Source organism: Chionomys nivalis, chromosome 13 (assembly GCF_950005125.1).
Source record: "Chionomys nivalis chromosome 13, mChiNiv1.1, whole genome shotgun sequence".
NCBI lineage: Eukaryota > Metazoa > Chordata > Mammalia > Rodentia > Cricetidae > Chionomys > Chionomys nivalis.
The window spans coordinates 41,655,686-41,683,089 of record NC_080098.1 but is presented as its reverse complement, the minus strand read 5'-3'; the positions used below and the strand labels follow the sequence as shown (position 1 = coordinate 41,683,089).

The window sequence follows — 27,404 nt, the reverse complement described above, 5'->3', positions numbered from 1 at the left end:
GCTGGCTATGCAAGGTACTGGGGCCAGTAGGGGTCAGACTTCCAAAGATCTGAGCCTACTCAAAATCAACAGTGGCATTCTCTCTCTATAGTGCTTGTCTGAATTTCATGACAGAAAAGCAGCCAGAGTTTAAAATTAACTCTTTCTGGTCCTCGGAGGCAGCAGGGGCCTTACTCCGAGGCCAGTCTGCTTTGAAGCAGAAGCAGCCTTGTCCCTGGATGAGACTAGGGTGGTCATGCATATCAGAACGTGTCCACAGCAATAAACAACGGGATTCTGCTCAAAGAAAACACTGTTTACCCTATCCAATGCCACTACTCCGGTTGGCACAATAAAGTTATGAGTAACAGTAATTATGTTTTCATGAAATAGTGTTTATTTAATTGGTTTTGCCTTGGTTTAGTAGAGTTCCTAAGGACCCTGATGATTTTTGCAGCACAACGAGAGAAAGAAAGGAACAGAGGTGGGAGGGGAAACTGAGAAGAAAGGATGATGATGAGAACATCATGCACAGGCCATATGAACTCTTAATTCCACCAATAAATGTAAGATGTATGAAGGATTAAAGATGTCTAAGACACAGTACATGAAGTGAAAGCATTAACATGAGGTGGGAGGAAAAGCTAAGTAACAAAATGTCAGAAAGATAAACACAAAAATCCAACCTAACAGTGGCAGCAGCTCCCACAGATGACAGGACTGACGAGGGATGGGGATATTCTGACTTTGATTTTATTGATTTTGGCACTGTCCAGAGTTTTTTGAACCATAAAGACTGCGTTTTTTAATGTGGTTTTAAATTTAAAATAGGCATTTTTCAATAGTTAATGGTATTTGTCTTATCAGTGCTTTGGCTTAAAGTTCATATGTATTGTATATATTAATGAAATTCAGATTATGAGATGCATTACTTTCAGGAACTGGATGCCAGGAAAGCCCAAGCTGGTTTCTTTGTGACCAGGAAGAGGAAGAACACTGAGACTGGTAGTCCTAATCTGACCGTGTGTTTCTCAGTTGGGTCCACTCATGAAAACTGGCCAAGTAGCCTCCTCCCCAAGCCTTCATTCCCACCACGCCCAGGTAACAGCACCAGGTCCCACATCATTGTCCCATGCTGGTTCCTCATATAGTGAGTTCCTGAGGAAGAAGAATCTGAAAAGCAACATGAGGAAGTGGGGGGGGGGGCGGTTTGTAGTCTTAGTAGGGCAAGGCAGTGCACTTCCTTTGTGTGGATGTAACAGCTGTCTAAGCATTTGTGTGGACTGGTTTCTCAAGAGCAACAAATGAGAAAATGGATACCTCAAGGATTTGGAAAACATATATAATTTTTAGATAATTACCCAAACTCTTGGTTTTTGAGACAAGCTCTTGTGTATCCTAGACTAACTTCAGACTTAGCTGAGCTCTTGCCTCCCCCTCAGAAACACTGAGAACACAGTTCTGTAATACCACACCTGACTTTTCTGTGTTCAACTCTTAATCGAGAAAGAAGACAGAAACTTGCTGCATTCAGACTCCAGCATCTTGGATTGACTTGTGTTCTAAACAAGGAGTAATCACTAACCCCAGAAACCATGCAAAAAGTATGAGTAGATACAAATGCAAAAACATTTTTTGGGTTTTTGTTTGTTTGTTTGTTTTTGTTTTGTTTTTCAAGACAGGGTTTCTCTGTAGCTTTGGAACCTGTCCTGGAATTTGCTTGTAGATCAGGCTGACCGCTAACTCACAAAGATCTGCCTGCCTCCTGGAACTCACAGAGATCTGCCTGCCTCTGCCTCCAGAGTGCTGGAATTAAAGGTGTGAGCCAACCACTGCCCGGCTGGAAAAAACATCTTCCTATGGTCAGTGTGCCACTTAGTTTTATTTATCAACTTGATACTAGAATCCAGGAGACTCAAGGAGGGATTATCTAGATTAGGTTCGCCTGTGGGTTTATCTACAGGGAATAATCTGGGTTGTGTTAATCACGGTGGGAAGACTCACCCTTTGTGGGTGGCACTATCCCCTAGGAAGGGAATTCTGAAGTCTTAGAGTGAAGAACTCTAGCTGAGAACTGGCAGGCATGCACTGATTCTTTGCTCTCTGCTCCTGACTGTGAATGTGATATGACCAGCTGCTTCAAGTTCCCGCCACCCTGAGCTCTCCACAATGACAAGCTGTAGCCTGGAATTAATTGAAAGCCAGACAAACCTTTTCTTCCATAAGCTGCTTTAGTCAGAGTATTCTATCACAGACACATAAAACTCACAATAAAACAAGTCATCTGGAACAAGTTTCTGTGGTAGAAATTATTGAAATGTGCAGACAAAACATAAAGCTGACTAAAAAAAAAAACTTTGCTCAGATGAATCTGTTGAATTTACTTTTGACTGTCATGAGAAAACAAAGATGAATTAAAAGACAAAGTCGTTGCCTAAGTTTCTTGGTGGATGAAGTCCTTATTGATCTTTAGAAAGATGATGGCACAGATTGGATTGAAGGAGAGCAACACATCCCAAAACTGTAAGAAACCTATAAACACAATCTTTACAATTAACAAACTTCTCGTTGAGATTTTAGATAACAAAATGTTTAATCTCCTGTATGCATTTCCAGAGTATTCACATAACACTTCTTGCTCATATAAGCATATGCTCACAATCTTAAGAGGTAAATTATGAACCCTATTTCTATTTTCCAGTAAAGGAAGAGGCAGAGAAAACCTTTTACAGTAATACCCATTCCTTGCCAAGATAAAGAAGAAATCTAGCTGGGCCTGGTGATATCAATTCAATCTACAATTCCAGCTACAGAGGTTGAGGAAGGTGGATCAATAGTTCAAGGCCAACCTGAGATACAAAGTGAGTTCAAGGCCAGCGTGGGCTATAGGAGCCAATTCAAGGCCTGCCTGGCCAACTTGATAAGAAGTGTGGTCTAACGTCAAAATAAAAAGCAAAAAGAGACATGAGGACAGCTCAGTAGTAGAACACTTCAGATACTTATGTTCCTTGGCTAAATCCCAGCACTAGAAAACAATTTTAAATGAGAAAAAGAAGAAATTTAGAAGGGCCACTCACTGAAAGTTTTTACCATTCTACCTGAGTAGGGAAAGTACCATAACCAATTTCTTTCTTTCTTTTTTTTTTTTTTGATTTTTGAGACAGGGTTTCTCTGTAGCTTTGGAGCCTCTCCTGGAACTAGCTCTTGTAGACCAGGCTGGCCTCGAACTCCCAGAGATCCGCCTGCCTCTGCCTCCCGAGTGTTGGGATTAAAGGCGTGCGCCACCACCGCCCGGCCCATAGCCAATTTCTTACTCAAATAGGAGACAGAAAAATGGATAAGTTAGTTCATGTTGTGGGATAATCTTTTTGTACACTGTGAAGATATGACTTTGCCAAGGTGCCTTCTCATTGATTTTTTTAAGGAGCTGAGTGGCCATAGGTAGCAGGAGAGGATAGGCAGGATTTCCAGGGAGAGAGAAAAGAGGAAAAATCCAGGTGCATAGATTTTGCCTGCAGACTGGGACCACATCAGACCATACCAAGGAGAGGTAACTCTCCTACACGGCAGACTATATACTAAAAAATATAAGTTGTTACAAGAGCTAGTTGGAAACAAGCCTAAGGTAAAGGCCAAGCTTTTATAATTAATGATAAGTCTCCACGTTGTTATTTGGGAGCTGGCAATCCAAAGATAGTTCAACAAGAAAGCTTGCTACACATTCAGGCATTGAAGTACATTCATTTAATCCAAGTACTCAGATCTCGGTAAGTTCAATGCCAGTCTGGTCTACATAGTGAGTTCCTGGCTAGCCAGGGCCACACGAAAGGACCAGATTCTAAATAAGTAAACAAACAAACAGACAGACAAACAGATAATAAATAAATGAATAAATGGATAAATAAATAAGTAAACAAACAGACAGACAAACCGATAATAAATAAATGAATGAATGGATAAATAAGTAAACAAACAAACAGACAGACAAACAGATAATAAATAAATGAATGAATGAATAAATAAATAAATAAATAGAGAAAGAAAGGAACAGAAGAAAATAGATAGGTTGTCTCACTTCAGTTGGAAGAGTCAACTAGTCAACACAAAATTCCTAAAAATTATTTAGTAAAACATGCAAAGTAGCATTTTTTTGTGTTTGTGTGCTTTATAAGTCCATTCCAGTGTCTGGAATAGTGGGCTCTAAAAACACTTTTCTATATCTCCCTCTTCGGCAGAAAGGCTTTGGGGTCAAATGCCTCAAAGAAGCAAAGGGCTTCTTTGTTAATGGAAGTCACATAGTTTCCTGATTTGTAAAAGGCCTTCACAAACATTCAAGCAATAGCCAAGCAAATTAAAGACCAAAGAAAAGTAAGCCAAGAAGCCCATAAAGAATTTTGAAGTTTCAGGGCTATAAGCAAATATTTTTAAAAGTATTTTATTGTCACATAACTTATTTAAATCTGCTTGACTTTTATATCATGTCTCAACTTGGCTTTAAACAGGTGGACCTGGAAAAATATTGAAGGAGAAGAGAAACTGCCTAGTAGCTTCATGAAGCTAGTATAAGTAAGAAAATTAAATGCTAGAAGATTCCATGGATAAGTCTAAAAAGGTTTGGAAGGCTAAGTTAATTTTAATAAGACAGAAATGAAGGCAATGGAAGATTATAGGGAATTATTAAAGGGAGAGTCTTTAAGTTTTGAAGCCAGAGACTTCAAAGCAGAAATTCAAAAACAGGTACTGTTTTTGAGCAAACAAGAACAGCATGCTGATAACTTACTAAAGTCTGATGTCATTTCACAAATGACTGACACCGTCTTCTGAGGTATAAGAAGAAAACCACAGATGATTGGACTGAACTATTTGAGTTATCATTTAAAAGAAACTTACTTCTTATGATCAACTCACTGCACTGAGCCCTGACTGCCCAGGTTTGCCTGTGAGCACTTTCCATCCAAGATTCTCAACCTGCTTCCTAGCAGACATGTTTTCTCCACTGGGGTTAATACACCTCACCCATCACTTACTGTTCTTCTACTTTCAACCCATAGGGCAGTTTTGAAGGCATAAATAATAATGATGACTATTTGATTTGAAGCTTCTGACCTGGCGGAAGTTTGGTTAGCTGGCACAAGTCTTGAGTGAGTTTGATACAAAGAGGAGAGGGATACCCAATGTGTGCTAAAATTGGCTAGGCTCAAGGTATGGAAACAAGATGTTGAGTGTGATCATCTATTTTCATTGTTAACTTGACTGGATTTTAAATCCCCTAGGAGACACAGCTCAGGCAAGTCTGTGAGAGCAAATCCAGAGAGCTTTCATCCAGGAGAGAAGACCCAGCCTGAATGTGGGCAGCACCATCTCCAGGCCCGAGGTCCAGAAATGAATTAAAAGGGGAAAAGTGGAAGACAGCAGAACATCGGTATTGATCTCTGCTTCCTGTCTTCAGTCAGAGTGCGACCAGCTGTATTCACGTTTCTGCTCTCATGCCTACTTCACCATATTGTATCCGTTCAAACCATGAACCCAAATAAGTCATTTCCTCCTTAAATTGTTTTTCTCAGGTTTTTTCTCACAGCCCTGAGAAAAGTAACACACATCGAGCAGTACAGAACTGACATCAACTGTATCATCATTCGTAGGGCTGGCTGGTTTTATGTCAGCTCAACACATTTGGAAAAAAGGCACCTCAACCTATAAAATGCTGCTACCGGTCTGGCCTGTAGTGCAAGCCTAGGGGGTATTTTCTTGAATGATGATTGCTGTCAGAGGCCCAGCTCACCGTGGGTGGTGCCACCACAGGGCTGGTGGTCCTGGGTACTAAAATGCAGCAGCATGAGAACGCCATTAGGAGCAAGACAGCAGGCAGCACTCTTCCATGGTCTCTGCTTCAGTGCCCCAGCCCTGACTTCCTTCAGGGATGGAGAATAACAAATGATTCTAAGTTGAAATAAACTGGCAGCCACCCACCCGAGGTTGCTTTCTGCCATGGTGTCTTTCACAGCAATGGAAATTCTAACTATTTTGCCCTATGAAGATAGGATTGCTATTTATTTGCCTGACTGAAAACGTTCACTGTAAAAAGTGAAAAACTAAATGCTTCATGAGTGTGCACTAATGGAGTTTTACAGACAGGGAAGTCTCCCTGTGCCTTCAGAAGATGTTGGAAGCATTCTTACTATACTCTTTATCCCCATGAAGATATATGGCATCACCAAGTCAAATTCTGTAATATTATGTACTTAGCATGAAAACTGTAGGACTGACTCAGAGTCTAGAACCTTAGGAAATTAGATGCAAACACAAACATCCCGTGAGAGTTTCTTCAGCAATCTAGACATAGATTTTCAGATATTTGATGGTCATTTCCTCAGTCTCTGTAGTAAATATCCACTAACACAAGGCACAACAGGAGGGCCAGGACCTCAGAAATCTGACCAAAACATCAAAGAGTCATGTTGACAAGCAAATGGTACAAAGAGTCTGCCCCCAAAATCTGGAACCATCCATCCAGGAGAAAAATGTGCTAGCTAAGGGCAACTGTTCTGGAAGACCTTGTAGATCCACAGAGTGGGAACAAGAGACTCCAGTGCCCCCTCATCCAGAGAACGCTCCCGTGTCTCCTTATTAGCAAGTCTTATTCTAGTTACTTTCAGAACAGAAAAGATAATTCACCTCAGCCAGGTTATACCATCTAACACTAGCTGGTGTGTATGGGCAACATCCTCCCTTCTGCAGTCAGCAACGGCTCCAGAGTGCCTTCAGCTCGCTGACAAGTGAGTACCAACTCTGGCAGGGATGGTACAGGTCACTGTGATGCAATCTTTTTCCCCACGTGGCTTCTCTGATGTTGAACAAGGTATGAAGTTCGGGTAAAGCCTTTTCCACATGTGTTACACTGGTAGGGCTTCTCGCCAGTGTGGATTTTTTTATGTTCGATAAGACTTCGATTCTGAATGAAGCTTCTCTCACACTCATTGCACTGGTGAATCACGGGAGCTTCAGTACCATCCCGCCGGCTTTCCACCTTACTCTGACCTCTCCAAACCTCTCTACACAAAGACCTGGGAGCAGTTTTATCCCCATGGATCCTCTGATGTCTCAGGAGATGTGAGCTACGCCTAAAGGCTTTGCCACACAAGTTGCACTGGAACGGCTTCTCCCCGGTGTGAATTTTGTGATGCTCAAGGAGGCTGCAGCTCTGCGTGAAGGTCTTCCCACAGTCATCACACTCGTAGGGCTTTTCCCCGGTGTGGGTTCGCTGGTGCTTGATGAGGTTTGAGCTGTGACTGAAGACCTTGCCACATTCTTCACACTCATATGGCTTCTCACCAGTGTGAACCCGCTGATGAATGACAAGGGCAGAGCTCCCAATGAAGGTCTTCCCACAGTCTTCACACTCGTAGGGCTTCTCTCCAGTGTGGATTCTCTTGTGTTTGGTCAGGCCTGAACTTTGAGCAAAACTCTTCCCACATTCATGGCAATAGTGTCGCCTGTTCCTTGCGGCGCCCTTCTGTGTTGCCTGTAACTTGCCTTCCTGCTCACTGGCCTCTGCGCCTGCAGGAATCTGAGCGGTGTCTCCAGCCAGGACGCTCACTGGCTGCTGGGGCTTTTGTTCTGTGTACTTCTCAACTGGAGGCAAGCCTCTGGTTTCAGTCTTCATTTTCAGACCTGAAACAATTGTCAGGAAGTGTTTACTAAGTCTGGAAGGGAGAAAGCTCTGAGAAAAACAGCAGGAGAGGGAGCGAGAATCTCACGTGGGGCTGTGGAGAGGGCCTGGAATCTTCCCTACTCCTGCACCCCTGAGCTGGCCTGTGGACCTGGATCACTAAGACAGAAGGAGTCTCTGGATAAGGTCCACTCTGGGGTTCAGCTTCCATGCCTTGCAAGGTTCAGTAGGTTTTCTTTAGAGCAGTTCTACTATTGCTGGCTGTGGTGGTCTGAATGAGAACAGCTTCCATAGGCACAAATGGTTTGAATACTTGGTACCCAGTTGATGGAACTGCCTGGGAAGGATTAGGAGGTATAGTTTTATTGGAAGAGGTGTGTCACTGGGGTGGACTTTGAAGTTTCAAAAGCCTATACCTTCCCAGGTAGCTCTCTCTGCCTCAAGCTTATGGATCAAAATGCAAACTCTCAGCTACGATGCCAGTGCCATGCCTGCATGCCGGCCGCCATGCCCCCCACCATAATGGCCATGAACTCTAAGCCTTTGAAATTGTAAGCAAGCCCCAATAAACTATTTCTTCTATAAGTTGCCTTGGTTGTGGTGTCTTCTCACAACAACAGAAAAGTAACCAAGACACCGGTATATTCTGACTTTACAAATTGTACTTTGTTTTCTTTGTAGCACTCTTAAATATCCAAAATCACACTATTGACTTTTTTGTTATCTTGTACCACTAGAATATAAATCTATCAGAGCAAAAATTGAATTTTACTGATGGTTATATTCCCAGTACCAAACAACAATGCTACGATAGAGAGGCCTCCAAAGATATACATACCTACCTACATACCTACATACATATATACAACATATACACACCAAACTGAGATCAGTAGTTGCTAATACTAAATTAATTCTTTCTAGATATCAAATTTAATTACAACTTAGGATTCACAGGATTGGTTAGGAAAGCTTTCTTTTTTCTTTTTTATTTCCCTTTGTCAGTCTTAGAAATAATGGGTGGTGGGCATAGAAAGTAATTGTCAAATGGACCCATCTTTTAGGTGACCGTTAAATGAAACTAAATGAAGTCTTTATGATAATTTACACAGTGTAGGACTGGGAATGTGGTACCTCAGTGGTAGCATGTTCACTTAGCATGTATAAGGCGCTGGGTTGGATCCCTCCCATCACACACACACACACACACACACACACTCACAAACATTCTCTCACCTCTTTTTTGTAAGGGTGAATGCTCTGAAGATTCCTGAGATGAATGCTTGAGCGGACTCTTCCTTGGCTGGGAGTGGCTACTTTGTGAATCCTGGGATGGCTTCAACAATGCCCCCTTGCAGCAGAGACGTTCTCGACTCCATTCACCGTTTGGGACCTAAAAGTCATTCATTTACTTTTATTTATTCAACCAAACTTTCCCCTCGCACTCTGTGTGAGGACTTTTTCTTACCATGTACTGATTCTAAGAATTTCATGAATGTTAACTCACTGAAATACAGACAGCCCTGTGAAGTATTGGGAGCATAGCAAGAAGGTCCTTGCACCCACAGATCTCCAGAGAAACCAGAAATGTTAAGCATACAGAATTGTCTTTCCAATGGGAAAGAGGAAAAGGCTGTTCTTCCAACCAGAAAGCTGAGACCTGGAAGTGATTAAAATCCTGGTGATCTGTGTTATCTGCTGGGCCAGGCCACATCAAACTCTCGCAACCAAGACTGGAGGTGGCTAGTAATCTACATGACCCTTATAGCCAGAGAGTCCCCAAGTTCCCACAATGACTAATATCCCAAATGATCTCCATGGTATCTGTACGACTGAGACCAGGCCAGACCCTTAGGCTATAGATTATTTTACTATGTTAGTGCAGGTAGCCTATCTCTAGAGCCTATTCTCTTGGAAGAAATGACAAGTACCCTGAGTTGAGTCTCAATGTAATTAAGCTTCCCTGTGCACTGGGAATTGTATCACACCAGCAAACTTTTCTAAACTATTCCGGGCTCCAATACATTGGGAATAAACAACCTGCTATTAGACTCCCCAAAGTCTGATCCAGGCTGACGAAATCAATTTGCATCAGGTTTTTATTCTTATCTCTTCATGAGGTTCACTTTCCTGTATGACAGCTGCAGGGACCCTCCCCATTCAATGAAATACAGAATTGTTTGGAATTTTGTAGCTGAAACTGAGGCCCAGTTTCAGCAGCTTGTCCATGTCATCAAGTTCCTAAGTAGCAATGCAACAATGGGAGCTAAGGCAGAACAGCCAAAGAGTCTATGAATTAACCATTGCTTTGCTCCCTTGCTCTGTCTCTCTACCCTTATGAAGCTGATGGGAAAATCTATAGAAGTATTAATATCCTGTTTGAAAAATAAACACAGTAATTTTCACCAAACAGGGCTTTTAAGAAACAAATTTGACTGCAGAATGTGACACCAACTAAGACAGAATGTAATAGGTGGTGAATCCTCTTTAAAGTTTAGTTTTCTTGCAGACACGTATTGTAAAATGATGCTCAGAATTTCTTACATCTTTTACAAAGTCTTGAACTGACTGTCCACTGTTACAGAGCTCAGGACAGCAGCTCTAAGGCCAGAATCTTGGTCTCCTGATCACTACTTAGAAGGTTCTAATCACATGTCCTCTGATGCAAGGACACTGGAGGCTGAAGAAAGGAAATCTCCTAAAAGAGGCCAAAATGTATTTGCATGTGTAGATTAGTGCTGCCCCAACCTTATCAAGAGATGCTTTTCTACACAGTTGGCAGCAGTTAGCATGGAGACTCAGAACTGGTCAAAGAGCTAAGAATAAATGGCTATTGAGTGCTTATCCTTAAATAGGACATGTACACCAACCCCTACCTCTCACGGCTCAGGGAACCTCATGAAAGATAGGGCAAAAAGAACCTGGGATGGGGAAGAGTATTGCAAAATGCTACTTTCTGAAAAAGACATGGCTACTGACTCAGGAGCTCACTGCAGCTGTGTGAACAAGAGCAAACAACATCATCAGTCAACATTCCAGCGAGTCGTAGGTTACAAAGAGGAGGGTTATATAAAGGGGGGGAGATATGATGGAGACACATAGTTAATGTATACAGACTTCTCCCCCCCCCCCCCCATACACACACATCGGTATTGGTTTTTTAGGCCAGAATATGGAAGTTAAAACCAGGCCATTTTCTACCAGAGGATCAAACAAGGGATCCATGAATTTGGAAAGGAAAAAAACTTTCTAGATTCTAGGAAAACTGTGGAATTTCCCTCCATTGTCAATGAAAACAACAAAGCAAGGTGGCTAAGTACGACAGCACTGAAGATGTCGTCACATGTGGCAAGCCAAGAAAACTTATCAAGTCGTTAGTGCCCACTGCCACTGTGCTCAAGCCTGTCCTCGGGTCTTACTCAGCACACCAGTTACGAGTTCACATCTAACCCCTCACCACTCTGCTCGACACAGTCTACCCGAGCTGCGCTAGCTCTGAGTTCTCCCCAATCCTTGTACTTTTCTTTGTGCTTTTAACTATTCTGAGGGGTCCAGGCCACTTCGCTGTTGCCTCAGGTTCCCAGTTCAGACTGAGACTTCGCAGGCTCTAAGCAATGCCTCCCTTGGATCTTGCTCGAGGTTTCTGGAAGGCACAGGGCATAGGTCTCAGACCCTAAACCTGTTCCTTCTACCTGTGGAGGCGTCTCGTCCAGCTGCCTCTCCAAGTACTCCAACAGCGCCACCACCTCCTCCCCACTGTCGGGGTGCTGCTCGCGCACCCAGGCCTGCAGCTCCCCTGGCAGGATGGTCAGGAACTGCTCCAGCACCAGCAGCTCCAGAATCTGCTCTTTGCTGTGCATATCTGGCCGCAGCCATTGTCTGCAGAGCTCTCGGAGCCGGCTCAGCGCCTGCCGGGGTCCAGCAGCCTCTGGGTAGCGGAAAGCGCGGAAGCGCTGGCGGGAGCGGTCGGATGCTGGGAAGCCCAGCCAACTGGCCTCCTCTGCCAAGGAGGAGACCTCTTCCTGTTCCACCTTCACCACCAGAAGCCCACCCCCCTCTTCTGCCGATGGAGCGATTAGGGCTGCGCTCGCCTGTGGCTTTCTAGCCATTCTGAGCCAAGCCTTGGCTCACGCAAGCTGCGGATCCTCAAAGGATCCTCTGAAGATGGGAACTCAGTATGGACCTGTCTCCTCCTCTCGTTCCCCGGGACACACAGAGGCACAGCCGCACGGATATCTTCGACAAGCCTTGCCTTTGCGGAATCCTCCTTTGCACTCCAACCTAACCCCACAACAAATATTCCCAATGAATGCCCGGGTCAAATAAACTACATCCAGACACTGGCTGGAGCACAGGAAACATTGTGGAAACCCAAGCCACTTCCTGGGCTCTCTAGGATGCTCTTCTCAGTGGTTCTATCCGAATTAACTCATTAGTGACTCTATCAGTACCTCAACTCAAGGGAGGATTGTTGGGGGAAGGATTATAGCCCCCGGGTCATACTGGAGTGGATATTTAAGCCCAAGAAATAAGTTGCCGGGGATCTTTGATTCTTTTCCGATCTAAAGCTTACCTTCATAGTTGTCACAATGCTGACATTAAAATTTAACCGGGAATTAGACTTTGCAAAAAACAAAGATGGGACCTGGTAGGAAATTTGGTACCTCTTAGAAACCACGAAAGAAGCAGGACACTCACTTTGTGACTGCCGCCGGTCCCGCCCTCTTCCTGCCTCTCCCTTTCATCCCCCTCGGGGCCAAACTACCTGAGAGAAAATCATCCCCACCCTGACTCATGTCCCCACCGCCCACCATTTTGTGGAACGGTAAAGCACAAGTGCTGCCGCTGCTATGGCACCTGCTCAAATAGCTAGAGTCCAGACGGTCGTCCATTAAAAGGAACCCAATACATAGGTCAGCCAGAAGCAATACACTTTATTTCGACCCTGATTAGAACAATTGTTGTGATGGGGCAAGATGGTGCACAAGCTCCTCCATCTTAGATTCCTGCTGAGGCTGTTGCCAGGTTTAACTAGACTCTGACCTGCTTGGGGTATCTCATGGAAAACTACCCAACTCTCTGCTGGGAAGCAAAGGTCAGGATGTTCTATCTAACCTTTGTTGAAATTGCTTGTTTGTGCGGAACTGCCTCCAGCTAACCCTTTATCTTGGTTGTTTGTGCAGAGTCCCCCTTAGATTGGCTAACCTCTTATCTGAGCTTCTGTTAAAACTGATGGCTTCAAACTGTTTACTCTGCAAAGTCCCCATTCAGCTGCCTGGGGGAAGCCTCTAAGAGGTCTCTACCCTTAAAAACTTTTACGTTCTGGACAGTAGACCACACCTAGGTCCCCTGAACACTTGGGTGTGGTACCAGTCAGCTGAATAAAGACTTCAATTGGCTATAGGCTGTGTCTGAGGGGCCAAGTCTGGTAAGCTTCCCATCACTGTAAAAAGATACAGCTGAGACAATGGGAAAAACTAGAAGGCAGTAATATTAAGCATTTATTGGCAATTTAACTGTTAGAATGATCCTATCATTTTTACAAGATTTATTTTTATTTATGTGTGTCTGTCATATGTGTGTATTCCATATGTGTGCTAATGTTTGTGAAAACCAGAAGAGGATATCAGGTCAGTCAGAACTGCAGGCAGTTGTGACTCAAACTCAGGTCCTGTTGAAAGACCTGGAGAAATCCAGACCCCTCTAGCAGAAAGAATAGGGCCCAAAATCTAGCAGGAAAAATAGAGCCAAAAATCTGGCAGGGAGAGAAGAACCAAAAAATCTAGGTTAGCCGGTTCAGTGACTCTGTTCCAGGAATTAGCTGACCATAAAGTTAGATTATAATCTTGAGAATAATCTTGAGAAATGGGGAGTTACCCCCTTGTGATGATCACTGGTATTTTCAGAATTTACCAATGACGCCCTCCCTACCTCCTTTGGGCTGTAGTTTCTTCCCCCAAATACCCCCTCTCCCAGTTACTCGAGGTCGAACTCCTCTGCCCTTCGTGGGATATGAGTCTCAGCCACAGTGCGCTGGTTCCTGTCCTGTCAATAAACCTCGTGTGATTGCAGCAAGGATGATCTCTCGTGAGTTCCTGGAGAGTCATGTTGTCTTGACACTTGAGTAAGAGTCCCCCACTCCGGGGGTCTTTCACTGTCATGGTTAGGGTTTCTTTTGCTGTGATAAACACCATGACCAAAAACTACTTGGGGAGGAAAGGGGTTATTTGGCTTACAAGTTCTAATCATAATCCATCGTGAAGTCAGGGCAGAAACTCAAGGCAAGAACACTGAGAACTGAAGCAGAGTCCTTAGAAGAATGCTGCTGAGTCCGTGGAAGAATGTTCCTTACTGGTTTGCTCTCCTGGTTCGTTTGGTTTGCTTTCTTATACAACTCAGGACTCCCTGCCCAGGGATGGCAGAGCCCACAATGGTTCGGCTCTTTCACATCAATCATCTGCCAGGAAAATGCCACGCAGACTTGTCTATGGGTCAATATGATAGGGGCGTTGTTTTCAACTGAGATTCCCTCTTCTTAGACGATGCTAGTTTTGTCAAATTGGCAAAAACCAACCAACATAGGTCCTCCGGAAGAAAAGCAAATGATCTTGACTACTGAGATATCTCTCCTGCCTCTCTATAATTTTTTAAATCATTCATTAGAATTTTATATTGAAATATCTGTATAGACGGATGAGACAATATGATGTCTGAGGTTTGCTGAAGCAAATACTTATCAAAAAAAGGAAGAAAGAAACAAATGACACAATCATGGTAATTGCTGAAGCTGGGTGAGAGGCATATGGGGATCCAATGTAATGTTCTGTATAGAGTTACAAAAATGTTTCCACAGTAATTTTTTAATTAAACAAAGTCCTATCTTCCTTGATTAGTGAATAGTTAAGTACAAAAACTATTAAGTAAGTCTAAAAGAGATGGGAAAGGAGATAGCAGTTCATCCCAGAGTGAAAATCCATTCTGGCTTAACCAGTTAATATTCGTCTTGTCGGTTTGAGTAGATTCAGAAGAACCTAGGAGATCAATAATACACACACCTTCTAGATTGGCCACGAAAGCTACAACCTCACAAACAGTACAATGTCTTGATGGATTCCTTACATGATGATGTAATTTGGGTGGAAGTGGTAACCAGGAGGGAAAGCCTAACTGGAGTAGGAAGGTCTTCGAGATTTTGTCCTTAGGGGCTGTGTCTTTCTCTGGCTCCTTCCTGTGTTCTTTTTCTTTGCTTCCTAGTTGGCCAACACATGTGAAGAGCCCCTGCCTCATGCTACTGCCACCATTCCTTCTCTGCCTCAGGGGACTGAAATCCACCTAAAACCATGAGCCAAAATAAATCTTTCTTCCCAAGCTGCTTTCACATAGTTAACTAATATACCAGTGCTGTTCGTGACTGTCTCATAGCTGCGGTAAACACCTGACGACAAGAAGCAACTTAAGAAAAGTGTATTTGAGCTCTCAGCTTGAGGGTGCAGTCCATTATGGGAGGACCATGGCAGCAGAAACAGCAGGAAGCTACTTAGTCATGTCTATATCTTGGCATATCAATATTGGGAAGCAGGAAAAGATGAATTCTGATGTCCATCTGCTGTTCTTCTAGTTCTCATTTTATTTCATCTGGGATTCTAGCCTATGGGACAGTGCCACTCCTCAGCCTTTGTGGTCCTTTCTTCCTCAGCCAGTCCTTTCGGGAAAAGCCAGCACAACAGACACAACCAAGGGTACTCTGAATTAGTACTACCAGGTATTTGCTTATTTGGAATAGGTATGTGTTACACACACTTGCGCACATGTTTCCGAATGTGGAGACCACAGAAAAACAAAAGCGTTTAAGTTTTGTTGATCCAGGGTTCACAAAGTAGGCTGGGCTAGCTGCCCAATGAGCCTTGGGGATCCACCCATCTCCACCTCCTCTGCATTGGAATTACAATAGTTTTTACCTGAGTTCTAGAGATCAAACTCAAGTCCTCATCTTTCACAGCAAGCACTTTGCTGACTGGGTTGTGCTAGCACCACACACACACACACACACACATGCATACCACACACACATCTTAATTTAATGAAGTTAATTACCACACCGGTCATAACATATAAGGACTGAGCCCAATGAGAGAACTGAAAAAAAAATGTGGAAACTGATATAAACAAGATTAATTAGCCAAACAAATGATAAAGATATTAGTACCTTTTTACTCTCTTGGGAGTTATAAATATTGGCAAAACTCAAAATGCATCCTATAGTATTAGACTGGGATTGAGATGTCAGTGTGAATCAAGGTCTCACTACCTGTAGTAACCTCTGGAAATAAACATAGGTATCCAGATGTGCTGGTTAGTTTTTTAGCTATTTGACATCAACTAGGATCATCTGGGAAGTGAGAAACTGAGTGGAGCAAGTGCCTCCTTCAGAGTCTCTGTAAGCTAGTCTGTGAAGGCATTTTCTTCATTAATTCTTGATGTGGGAAGGCCTGTACCACTAGGGCCAGTGCCGTCTCTGAGGAGGTGGCCCTGGGTTGTATAAAAATGCAAGCCAAGTGAGTCATGAGGAGCGAACCAACAAGCAGTGTTCCTCCTTGATCTCTGCTTCAGTTTCTGCCTCCAGGCTTCTGGCTTTACTTCCCAGGTTACTTTTGTTCATGGCATTTTATCACAGGAAAAGAAAGCAAACTAAGACACCAGATACACAGAACATATGCACATAAGTGTGCACGCGTGCGCGCACACACACAATACACAACACACGAAACAGGAGTCTTCCAGAGACAAAAACTAGTGTATCCAGAACTGAGCAGGGTTCATATATCTCAGTTTTTTTGATTACTATAACTAAATACCATAACCTGAATGGCTTATAAACAACAGAAATTTATTTCTTATGATTCTGGAATATGAGAAGCTGCGGGAACTTTTCGTTCCCAACTGAAGGCATCATCTATCTAGAGAAAGGGCAAGGCAGCTCTCTCAGACTTCTTTTTTAACAGCACTGACTCCAAACATGAAGGCTAAGCCCTCACGCTAATAATTTCCAGAGGCCCCACTTCCTAACACCAACACACTGGTAATAAGGTTTCAACATATGAATTTGAAAGAACAAACATGCAAGCCATTTATGGAGATTTGGCAGAGAATATAGATTAAAGAGATTATATACAACCCACAATCATTAAATGAATTCTCGATTGTTTCCAATTTTTACAATTATTATTTCATGCGCATGGGTGTTTTGCCTACATATATGTCTGTGTACCAAGTGCATACCTGGTGCCTGAGAGGCCAATAGAGGGCATCAGATTCCCTGGAACTGGAAATAGACTATTGTGAACTGCCACGTGAGAGCTGGGAACTGAACTCAGGTCATCTGGAAGAGCAACCAGCGTGCTTATCCACTGAACATCTTTCCAGCCCGGTTCTAGATCCTAAAACATGTTTTTATTTGAAGGATATTATTAGAACAGTATACCCTGTACCATTTCTATTCAATTTAATTTTATTTTATTGTTTAGGAGTCCTAGTATCAGAGCTGTGTGGTGACGTATGTTTATAATCCAAACACTTCAGAGGTAGAGGTTGGAAGATCTGGAATTCAAAGTCAGCCTCAGCTACCTACTGAGTCTGTAAGTCAGGCTAGGCTATGTGAAACTTTGTCTCAAATAAAAAAAAAATTAGCAAGAACAGAGGGCTGAGGAAATAGTTCAGCTGTTAAAAGTGCTTGTTGCTCTTGCAGAGGGCCTGAGTTCGGTTCCCAGTACCCACACAAGGCAGTTCAAAGCTGCCCATACCTGCAGTTATTGGGGGCCCAGCATCCTTTTCTGACCTCTGCCAGCACTACAGTTGTATATACTCTCTCACGCACATAAACAAAACCCCTTTTAAAAACAAACACCAGGTAGAGCCTCAGCAAAGCATCATTCCTAGATTTTGACTTACCTTACTTTGGGAATTTTTCAGCTCGGCCTACTAGATTGCAATGACTGTCAGATTAGGGAATGATATCATCCATGAAAGTTTGCCATTTCAGATTCTGGGATGTAAAGTGCCTTCAGGGGGTACTTCTAAATGACTGTGTTTCTGAAGAAATATCCCTAGAAAAAAGAGGAAGCTTCCGGACTAATGCATCTATATCTCTGGAGCAGAAGACTGTGAAACTAAGGAAAACAAGACTCTGGAATTATCCTTTACCTATTTACTTACTTATTTTCCATTATCAGAAACTTAAGCTCGAACTTTGGTTCCAGAAGTAATCTGGATTTTGCTTCCAATAGGGACAAACAGGCTTGTTTGGTGAGTCACCAGAAACTGAGCCTTAGGCTTTACAAACACTAGGCATACTCCACCGCTACTAAGCAACACTCTTCTGCTTTTTGATGCAGAATCTCATCAAGTTGCCATAAGACCCTGAACCAGCGATTACCTTGCCGCAGTTTTCTTAGTTGCTAGGCTTCAGACCTGCAACACGAGGTGGCTTACTAGTGCCTTTGGAGTAGGGGATAGGAGTAAACAGGAGTCCTTCACTAAGCAGAAAGGTGGAGGCAGAAATGAAAGTGGAATGGTGAACCACGTGGCGGTAAAACACAAAAACCCAAAAGAAGAGACGGTTGTGTTAGAGAGTTCAAATCCACTGGGAAAGACAAGACTTAATCTAAATTTAGATTAAAATCAGATGAATTTATTCTTACTGGTAGTGTTGTGCCCAGATTATTACTCCCAGAGAGAGACCACCAAAGAGGCCCAGACTGTAATAAGCAAGGTTTAATTAGCATAATACAAACATGTTTGGAACCCATCTCTGACCCCACTGCAGTGAGGTAGAGAGGAGTTAAAAGTTCCTTTGTGGGGTTAGCTTATTCTAAAGGCAAGAATCACAAGCAGCCCTTCTAGGCGTTCGGGGTGGGAGGGTCTGGCACGGGTGCAAAGTCTTTGCTTCTTTCCATCCTTCTTTGTTAGGGAGCAAGGCCACGCCGCTCCTGAGTCAGGACATCCTTATCACCAGATGGTCCCATCCTGACTCTAGGCTTTGTAGTCTCCTGAGTCGGGAGGGGCCACTACCCTTCCTGGGAGTGTGAAGCTAGCCTGGGGTTTCTAATTTTAAAATATTCTGCTAGGAAATTTCTTCTTGCCCCTTTGAGAATAAGGGGTGAGGGTCCCACAGTAGCAGGAAGGACGGGCATTTTATAACCAAATCGAGAGCCATAGATGGTTAAGGAAAGCATATTTAAGGTGGCCATTACAATTATCTTGCTTCTGTGGAATCCACAGCTGCGTGGGAAGTTGCTCTACTCCCCTTAACTGTCTCTCACTCCCATTATACAGGGATAGAGAGAACTGCTTTGTTCCTTTTCCCACAGGGATAAGCCAGGCAAGTGGTGAATTATCTCATAGCAAGTACACCATTCTTTCATCCCTATCTCACAGCAGTAGCATCATTCTGCAGAGGATGCAGACAGCTATGCTAGGTGTTACTCTTTTATAAAGATATAAGGATGGGGGGGTCGGTCCCACAAGGGGCAGAGGTCCCATGAGGGGCAGCGATGGGTGACTTGAGGGCTCAGTGGGCCACCTTGGTGGGTAGGAGACTATGGTCGGTGAGAGACAGAGAGATAAATCATCATGCAGAGAGAGAATTTGGATATAGCGTTTACTTAGTAGGTTATGGAGGGGAAAGGGAAGGGGAAAGAAGAGAGAGAGAGAGGCAGAGAGAGAGTATGAGAGAATTAGAGAGAGGGGAAATGATGTGGGAGAGAGAGAGAGAGCAGAAGTTACCTCTTCAGGAGAGAGAGAGAGGAGAGAGAGAGAGAGAGAGAGAGAGAGAGAGAGAGAGAGAGAGAGAGAGAGAGAGAGAGAGAGAGCAGGCTGGAGAAGGCAGGAGATTAGCTTGCCTCTGCAGAAGGGGAGGACTGGAAGTGGGCCGGGCTTGTTTCTTAAAGGGGCAGGGTACCCAGGCCAGCAGATCATAACACTAGGAACCTAGGGGAATTTTAGGGCAAAGATCAACAGCTATTTGAAGAACTAAAGTTCCTCCATTTTGTCCTCTGCTTCCATCTTGTGTCTTGTGTAAGCTGTTTCCCGTAAAACATTCCAGTACTCAGAAATGGCTAGGGGCAAAAGTAACAGGGTAACCGTCTCAAAAGTACGGATGAATGTCCCTGTCTGAAGGTCAGCCGATAAGAAAACTTGACAAGCAACAGGCGAGGTTTGAGAATGAAAATTTGTGAAAAGTCCCTACATATGAGCCAATCAGGATTGAACCCTTTACCCCAAACCCTGCTAATTTGTAACTTTCCTGGGGTTTGCCTTTAAATAATGCTCTCTAGAAGGGTGGGGTACCTCCTCTCACTGATGCACTGAAGAGGTCCCTGCTGGCTTGCAATTAATAAACCTTGCTTTTGTATCTTGGTGAGTTGGTCTCCCTAGTGGTCTTTTGGGGCCCCCATGGACTGGGCACAACACTAATAAAGAGATGACTCATATAGAGGTAAATTTTCTTAACCATCACAAGTGTGGTGATGAAAACCTTTAATTTTAGTGCTTGCCTGGTAGAAACAGGAGGATCAGAAGTTCAAGATCATCTTTTCTACCTAGCAAGCTCCAAGTCAGCTGGGCTGCAAATGCTCCACTTAATAATAATAGGAAATAGTGTGGTGGTGGAGGTGCACGTCTTTAATTCCAGCACTCAGAAAGCAGAGGCAGGAGAATCTCTGCGAATTCGAGGACTGTCCGGTCTACAAAGTGAGTTCCAGGACAGCCAGAACTGTAACACAGAGAAACCCTGTCTCAAAAAAATTAATAATAATAATAGTAATAATAATGATGATAGAAAGTACATACATGCATTCATACATACAGCAGAAAGACTATTAATGATAATTCCATTTGTTATCCCGAGGAGCTCAATGTAGGGAATGTAAATCGTGAAATGTGGTACGAGTGAGTGTCTATTTCCTTGAGGCTGACAAGGGGCTCTTGCGCAGACCCCTGGCCGCTTTCCCTTCCATCAGAGACTGGCACCAGGAATGTACTAACCCTTCCCTGGGTCGCACTGCAGAATTGAGCCTTGTGCGCCGTCCCTAGTGCGCGTGCGCAGTTCCTAGCGCGCCGGCGTGTGTGGTAGTCAAGTGCTCTCCATGACGCGGCTTCTGGAGTAACCGCCCTCGCCAATGTCGTCCGTGTCCCGATCCCGCCCTAATGAGGACACTCTGGGCTCTGAGAAACGACGGCGTGCCTCGGACAGCCCACCGTCGGTGTTACAGACTCGACGATCCCCTCGGGGAGGCGGTTTCGGTCTTCAGCTCAGCGGGTCCGAAGGGCTCTGGCCTCCGCGGGGTCCAGAGAGACCCGGCCCCAGGTCTGGGGAGCGGCCGCCACCGCCAGGGATCCGCACGTTTGCCGCCTCTTGGTCCACCTCTTCCGTCTCTGGCGGCTACCGCTACCACCACTATGCGGGAGAGCGTTTGTGGGCCGAGGACCAGGAGAAGGAAAAGGAGGAGAGCTATCGGCAAAGGAGGCTGAAGGAAAGAGAGAAGATAGGAGAGCTGGGCGCGCCCGAGGTGTGGGGACTGTCACCCAAGTTTCCTGAGCCAGATTCGGATGAACACACACCAGCTGAAGAGGAGGTGAAGAACCCGAAGAGCAGCGGTTCAGACGTGGCCAGTGAAGAAAAAAGCACGAAGACCGGTCATTCAACAAAGAGAAAAAAGAAGAAAAAGCCCTCCAAAAGGAAACGTAGAAAGTATTGTGACAGTGACAGCAATTCAGACTCTGATGTTCAGTCTAGCTCTGGGGGCGATAAAAGGAAAGTGAAAGCCAGGAAGAAAGAGAAGAAAAAGAAACACCGGGCAAAACAACTCAAGAAGAAAAGGAGGACTAGGAAAGAATCCAGCGAGATACGCTGCGAAGCTTTAGAAAGGGAATTGCCAGAAGATGCGTGGATGGAACAGTCAGTGAGTGCAGATGCCCTGGATTTAATAGGCCCCAAAGCACCGGTAATACATACCTCTCAGGATGAGAGACCTTTGAATTATGGCCACGCCCTGCTTCCAGGTGAAGGCGCAGCCATGGCTGAATATGTAAAAGCTGGAAAGCGTATCCCACGAAGGGGTGAAATTGGGTTGACGAGTGAAGAGATCGCCTCCTTTGAGGGTTCGGGTTACGTCATGAGTGGTAGCCGACATCGCCGGATGGAGGCTGTAAGGCTTCGGAAAGAGAACCAGATTTACAGTGCTGATGAAAAAAGAGCCCTTGCATCCTTTAACCAGGAAGAGAGGCGGAAGAGAGAGAGTAAGATCCTAGCCAGTTTTCGAGAAATGGTATACAGAAAGACGAAAGGGAAAGATGACAAGTGAAAACTTGCTTGTTGCTCTGCGGGACTTTTAAACAACAAAGGTTTTGTATGGCGAAAATAATAGTAAATGCTTCTACGGTTCCCCAGTGATACTGCGCTCACTATGCTTCTAAGTACCCTAGGGAAACACTTTTTGAGACTTCACTAGAAAGTTTTACAAACATTTCAGGGAATGAGTGAAAAGGTGAATGTCACTCCAGTCCCACCCCCCTCTCCACAAGCAAATTGTCTTCCATATTCTTTTGTGGTTTTGTGCATATGCAAGGTATTTTGCAGAACAAAAGTTAGTACTACTAAACGGAAGAGTGCCCCACCCCATCTGTTATTGTGATTCCCCCAGGAGTATACCTTTTGGAGTCATTTGCCCCGGAAAGACAAAAAGAACTTGAGAGCTATACCCGAGAAAATAACCATTTGGACCTATCTGGATTCAGTGGACTGTGTTCTGCTGGCTGTAGTTACCAGACTTGGTGAAAAGAAACTGAGTTTTGTAACAGAAAAGCCTAGGACCTATGTTTCCAGCATAATGTTAATAGAATTTGGGCTTTTTCTCTTTTTCCTTGACTCGTTTTCTAGAGTGGTTTCCCTTACAGAAAGAAAGAACTGCCAAATCTCTTGAAAGAATATTTCCTTTTGAAGTGTTTGGTTGTTTTCTTACTTTAATTCAATGCTGTTTCTTCATAATAAGAAAGTAGCACCATCAGCTGTTTGTGCATTGTAAAATTAGGAGAGTCTTGCTCTTTCTCTGACCCTGTGCCAGTTTTCCTCTGATCCCTCTTATTGCCAAAGGGAAGATCATGGGTTTGGCCAAAATGGGATGCATATAACCAAATTACAATGGTATTTAAGGCTAATGATAACAATATTCTGGTAATTTGTTAATATGTACTCTTGCTTAAATTATTGATATGATAGAACCTTTATAACCACTTTTTGAAAGATGAGTTCATAAATTTTGAACATCAGAGCCTAGTTTAGTCTGAAAGTAGATATATAGATCTACTTCATATATATTGTGTTTACCTGCAGTCATTAAGAAGCTGAGGTATTTTCTCCCAGAAGCAGTACTTGAGAGTAGTTTCTTCTCCATGTATGTTACTACATTACTGAAAGTTTTATCCACTATTAATTTAAGACAATCTTATTGGAGTAAGTTGTTTCACAGTAGTTTGTTTACGATGTCATATTTATTTCTAGACTTTTGTGTATCTCTCATGTTTCTTTACTGAGTTCTTCCAGTGAAGTATTTAGAATCATCTTTATGTGTAGCATATTTTTATTTTTTTTTTATTTTTTAACTTTTTTTGTAGCTTGAAGGGTTATATTTCTTTTTTTATTTTTTTATTCTTTTTTAATTAGTATTTCCATATTTTAATTTTTTATTGAAAAAATTTCCGCCTCCTCCCCGCCTCCCATTTCCCTCCCCCTCCTTCCACTCCTCTCCCCCTTCCCCCACTTTTCTCCCCCTCCCCCCCACTCCATTCCCCCTCCCTCTCCAGTCTGAAGAGTAGTCCGGATTCCCTGCCCTGTGGGAAGTCCAAGGTCCTCCCCCCTCCATCCAGGTCCAGGAAGGTGAGCATCCAAACTGCCTAGGCTCCCACAAAACCAGTTCATGCAGTAGGATCAAAACCCAGTGCCATTGTCCTTGGCTTCTCATCAGCTCTCATTGTCCGCCATGTTCAGAGAGTCCGGTTTTGTGAAGCATTTTAAACAAGATCTGCTGAGATGCTCTTGGTTTTCTGCAAGTTCTTCATTAACTACACAGTTACCTCTCATGATAGATGAGAGAAGAGCTCACATTTTCCAAAGCACCAAATCCATCTTTTCAATCATGTTCCAACTTCAGGTAGACTGTAGTAAACACCTCCCAGAAATTGCTCTGCAAAATTACCTTTTCAGACTGTTTTAATACCACTTTTCCCCCATTTGTTTCATCACAGTGAGGAAAGTGTGGGTCCTGTGTATAGTTTCTCAAGAGCACCTGCCCTCAGCTACCAGTACCCAGGGATCACACCATAGCCTCTGTAGTCCATTCTTCTCCCCACAGGGCCACACTAGTAGGGTTTCCAAGGTCACTTCCAGGAAAGAATATTTCTGACGTGGTATTCTTAACAAGATTTGCCTTAGTTGATTGGCATAGTTTACATATCTGCTTGGAATAAGTGCTGTTGCCTGATGAACAGAATAGCTTACTCTGGGGCACCGCACTATGATTAATAGGGAGGCCACATAAGGAGGACGTGGTTATCTGAAAATACCATGTTGGGCAGGGAAGATAGACAATCAACAAATGCCTGCTGCAGTTTTGAATTTTAAAATGTGTGTGTTCATAACAAGTGCTGGTAGTTTACAAAGAAAAGCTTGATTTTATTGGCCAACTCCTGATTGAAAAGGACACAGGGTTTATCCATAAATAAATATAGAAAGGCTTAAGATTCAGGGTGCTGAAGTCTTCCAAAGAATAGATTAGGACCACCTAGAAAGAAAGAACATTTGTGGAGATACAGGGGATAAGACTGTGCAAAGCATATGACGAGGTCTTTTGTTTCTAAGGAAGACCTCAGAGTGAGCTGCGATTATGATCTACAGCCAGGCATTTGTTGTCCATAGGGACATTGATATGTACTGACACCGATATTGTAGCACTACCCAAACTAACTCACCTCATTTCCAAAGCTTCCTTTACAAGGCTCAAAACGTTAGTAAGCCCTATAGAGTTGACAACATGGAGTGGGTTCCAGAATCTGGAAGGGCAGTATGGTATGGAAGGATACCTTCATTCAGAGCTGTAACTTGTTTCAGGTCACACCAAAGGAAGTTGAAGGAAGTTGGTGAAAGCTGTGCTTGTACAGCTGCACATTCTATCTATGGAAACTACGCCTCACTATATACAGGAAGGACCACTTCTTTCACTTAACGGTACATCTTATGTTTTGTATCAATACATAGAAATCTAATTTTCAAATGATTTTATAATTTCCATCAAATGTGTTTCTGGACACGTGGAACTCTTCTGGCTTAAAGTCAATAGAAATGAACTCAACCCAACAAGACAGGTTGGGCCCTGGCCTGTGTCTGAGGAGAGCAGTGGTGCAAAGACAGCAGGCTGGGGACCCAGGCAAGGGCAAGGACTGGGGAGGCTTTCAGAAGTGGGTTATGGTCACTCCTTTGTATCGGCTGTGAGCACCAGCATTGAAAGGTATTTTCTCTGCACAAATATTTCTTGTGTAAAGAGGAAAATAGTGCTTTGTGTGTTGTAAGTACTGTAGAGAAGTCTGTAAGTTAGCCTTAGCCACTAACACCTTAGAATTTATGATCAACAGGGGTCAAACTTGAAAATGTTTAATTACAAATTGCATCACACTATAAAAAATATAAGGCTAGAAATCTAAGAAATTGGACTTTCTGAGACAGTTATTAGTGAAAAACTAAATGTCACATTTAATCTTCATGCTTTCAAATTTTAGTAGATACTATAATGATGCTTTCTAGGAAGATTGACAGGCCAACATCACCGCCAGCGTTGTACTTTTTCAACAAGCTTTCTGTCTTTGTTTTTCTGGTCAGTGAAAGTGGATTTTCACTGTTAATTTTATTTTCCCTTGTCAAGACTAAAGCAAAGCTTCTTTTTCAGTATTTCTTATTTTGTAGTCCTTGTAATATAAAATGTTCACTCTAGTGTTTGGTGGTTTTATTTGGGGAATGTTGGTCTTCTTATTCATCATAAAAGCTCGTAAGTAATAAAAAGTTAACTTCTTATCAACTGTCTTGCAAATGCTTCTCTGTCACTTTTCTTTACTTGGTTTTCTGATCTTTGTCTTTGTTGCTTGAGAAAATGAACCAGCTGACTGAGCAGCTACAGCTTCAAAGTACATACAACTTACTCACCATGGAATGTTGCCATCATAGAGGACCTGGCTGGTACATCTGCCTTAAAGGAGATGTGAAATTTGGTTGTATATCATCTTTGCCTGAATATAAACAGAGAACAGCATTTACTTTGAAGTGATTTTTCAAGGAATTAATTAATTGTGTGTTGTAGAATAAAAATAGGACAAAATGTCTAACATTTGAAGAAATCATTAGAATCACACACACACACACACACACACACACACACACCCTTTGAGAGGCTTATCTTAAGTCTTGAACTCATGCTATATCCCAAGCTAGCCTCAAACTCCAGGTTGTTATTATTTATGCGGGGTTCGGGAAGGAGAGACGAGACACGCGGGGTCCCACGTGGGCGAACTTTAATGGGGACAACAGGTAAGGGACGGGGGTGAAGAGACGAAAGGAAAGAGGGGGAAAGAGAGGGACGGGTTAAGGTGTCCCCCCGTTTTTAAGGGGGAGTTCAGGTGTGTCTGGGAGAAAATGTCCTGCGCATGTGTGGCTTTCCATTGTACCGCTGGGATTCGTAGTCCACTTAGAGGCTGTATTTTCTGCGCATGCGTGGCCTTGTCTCCAAAAGAACAGCACAGGTAACCCTCCTACCTCAGCTGCGATTACACTCTGCTTGGCTTTTAGAATCAGTTTATTAGTAAACTCTGCTGATACAGAAAGTTGATCAAGTGTCCAGAATTGAACTGAGTTTTAGTGCAGAGAAACTAAATTAGTGTCTCTGCTGCTGATTAACTTTCAATTGTAAATATCTAAAGCACAATGTTCTCATAGGCCATTATTTTATGAGTTCACAAAAATACAGCATTTCACAAAGTGTGAAAATCACATAAGGTGAAGGGTGTGTGTATGTGTTTGCTTTTTTTTTTTTTTAAAGCAGGGTTTCTCTCTGTCCTGGAACTTACTCTATAGACTAGGCAGGCCTTGAACTCAGACATCCACCTGCCTCTGAGTGCTGGGATTAAAGGTATATGCTATCATAGTCCAGCATTTTTTTTTCTTTTAATATCTCTAGCATTGATCTGGAAAAATGACTTCGTGGTCAAGGGCAGTAGCTATTTTTTTAGAGGTCATGGGTTCAGTTCCCAGATCCACATGAATGCTCAGAGCAGTCTGTATGTACCCCCAGTTCAGGAGCTCCAATGCCATCTTCTGTCTTCTGCAGGTACCAGGCACAAACATAGTGCAAAAAAAAAAAAATCATGTTTTAAGTATCTGAAGCACAAAGAAAGGTATTTCTGACTCTTAGCTATAAACAGCTTGCTAAGAATTGGGCCTGGTATGACATAAATATAATACTGGCATTGAGGAGGCAGAGGATCATGACATCTACAAAATAAAAAAACATTTGGCAAAATTCTTCTTTGAATTTTTTTACATTTATTATTTTTATGTGTATATACATACAAGTTTTTTGTTTTTCCTTCCGAAAGTGAGTTCCAGGAATTGAATTCAGGTTGTTAGGCTTGGCAACAAGTGCTTTTCACCGCCCCCCAC

At 43.2% G+C, this 27,404-nt stretch overlaps 2 protein-coding genes across 2 annotated transcripts; one reads left to right on the top strand and one right to left on the bottom strand.

Annotated features, from left to right (window-relative positions):
- Window positions 1-2,130: 2,130 nt before the first annotated feature.
- Window positions 2,131-11,933, bottom strand: LOC130885904 (zinc finger protein with KRAB and SCAN domains 3-like). Its single transcript, XM_057787749.1, is given in 4 exon segments — window positions 2,131-6,802; window positions 6,805-7,650; window positions 8,885-9,041; window positions 11,341-11,933. Coding segments are annotated over 4 exon segments (1,482 nt in total). The 5' UTR covers window positions 11,758-11,933; the 3' UTR covers window positions 2,131-6,740.
- An 8,890-nt stretch (window positions 11,934-20,823) lies between these two features.
- Window positions 20,824-25,736, top strand: Nkapl (NFKB activating protein like). Its single transcript, XM_057788216.1, has one exon. The coding sequence runs from the start codon at window positions 20,824-20,826 to the stop codon at window positions 22,006-22,008; it is 1,185 nt and encodes a 394-aa protein (XP_057644199.1). The 3' UTR covers window positions 22,009-25,736.
- The last annotated feature ends 1,668 nt before the right edge of the window (window positions 25,737-27,404 follow it).

Coding starts and splice junctions, on each gene's coding strand:
- Nkapl (XM_057788216.1), top strand. CDS start 20,824: ATGTCGTCCGTGTCCCGATCCCGCCCTAATGAGGACACTCTGGGCTCT.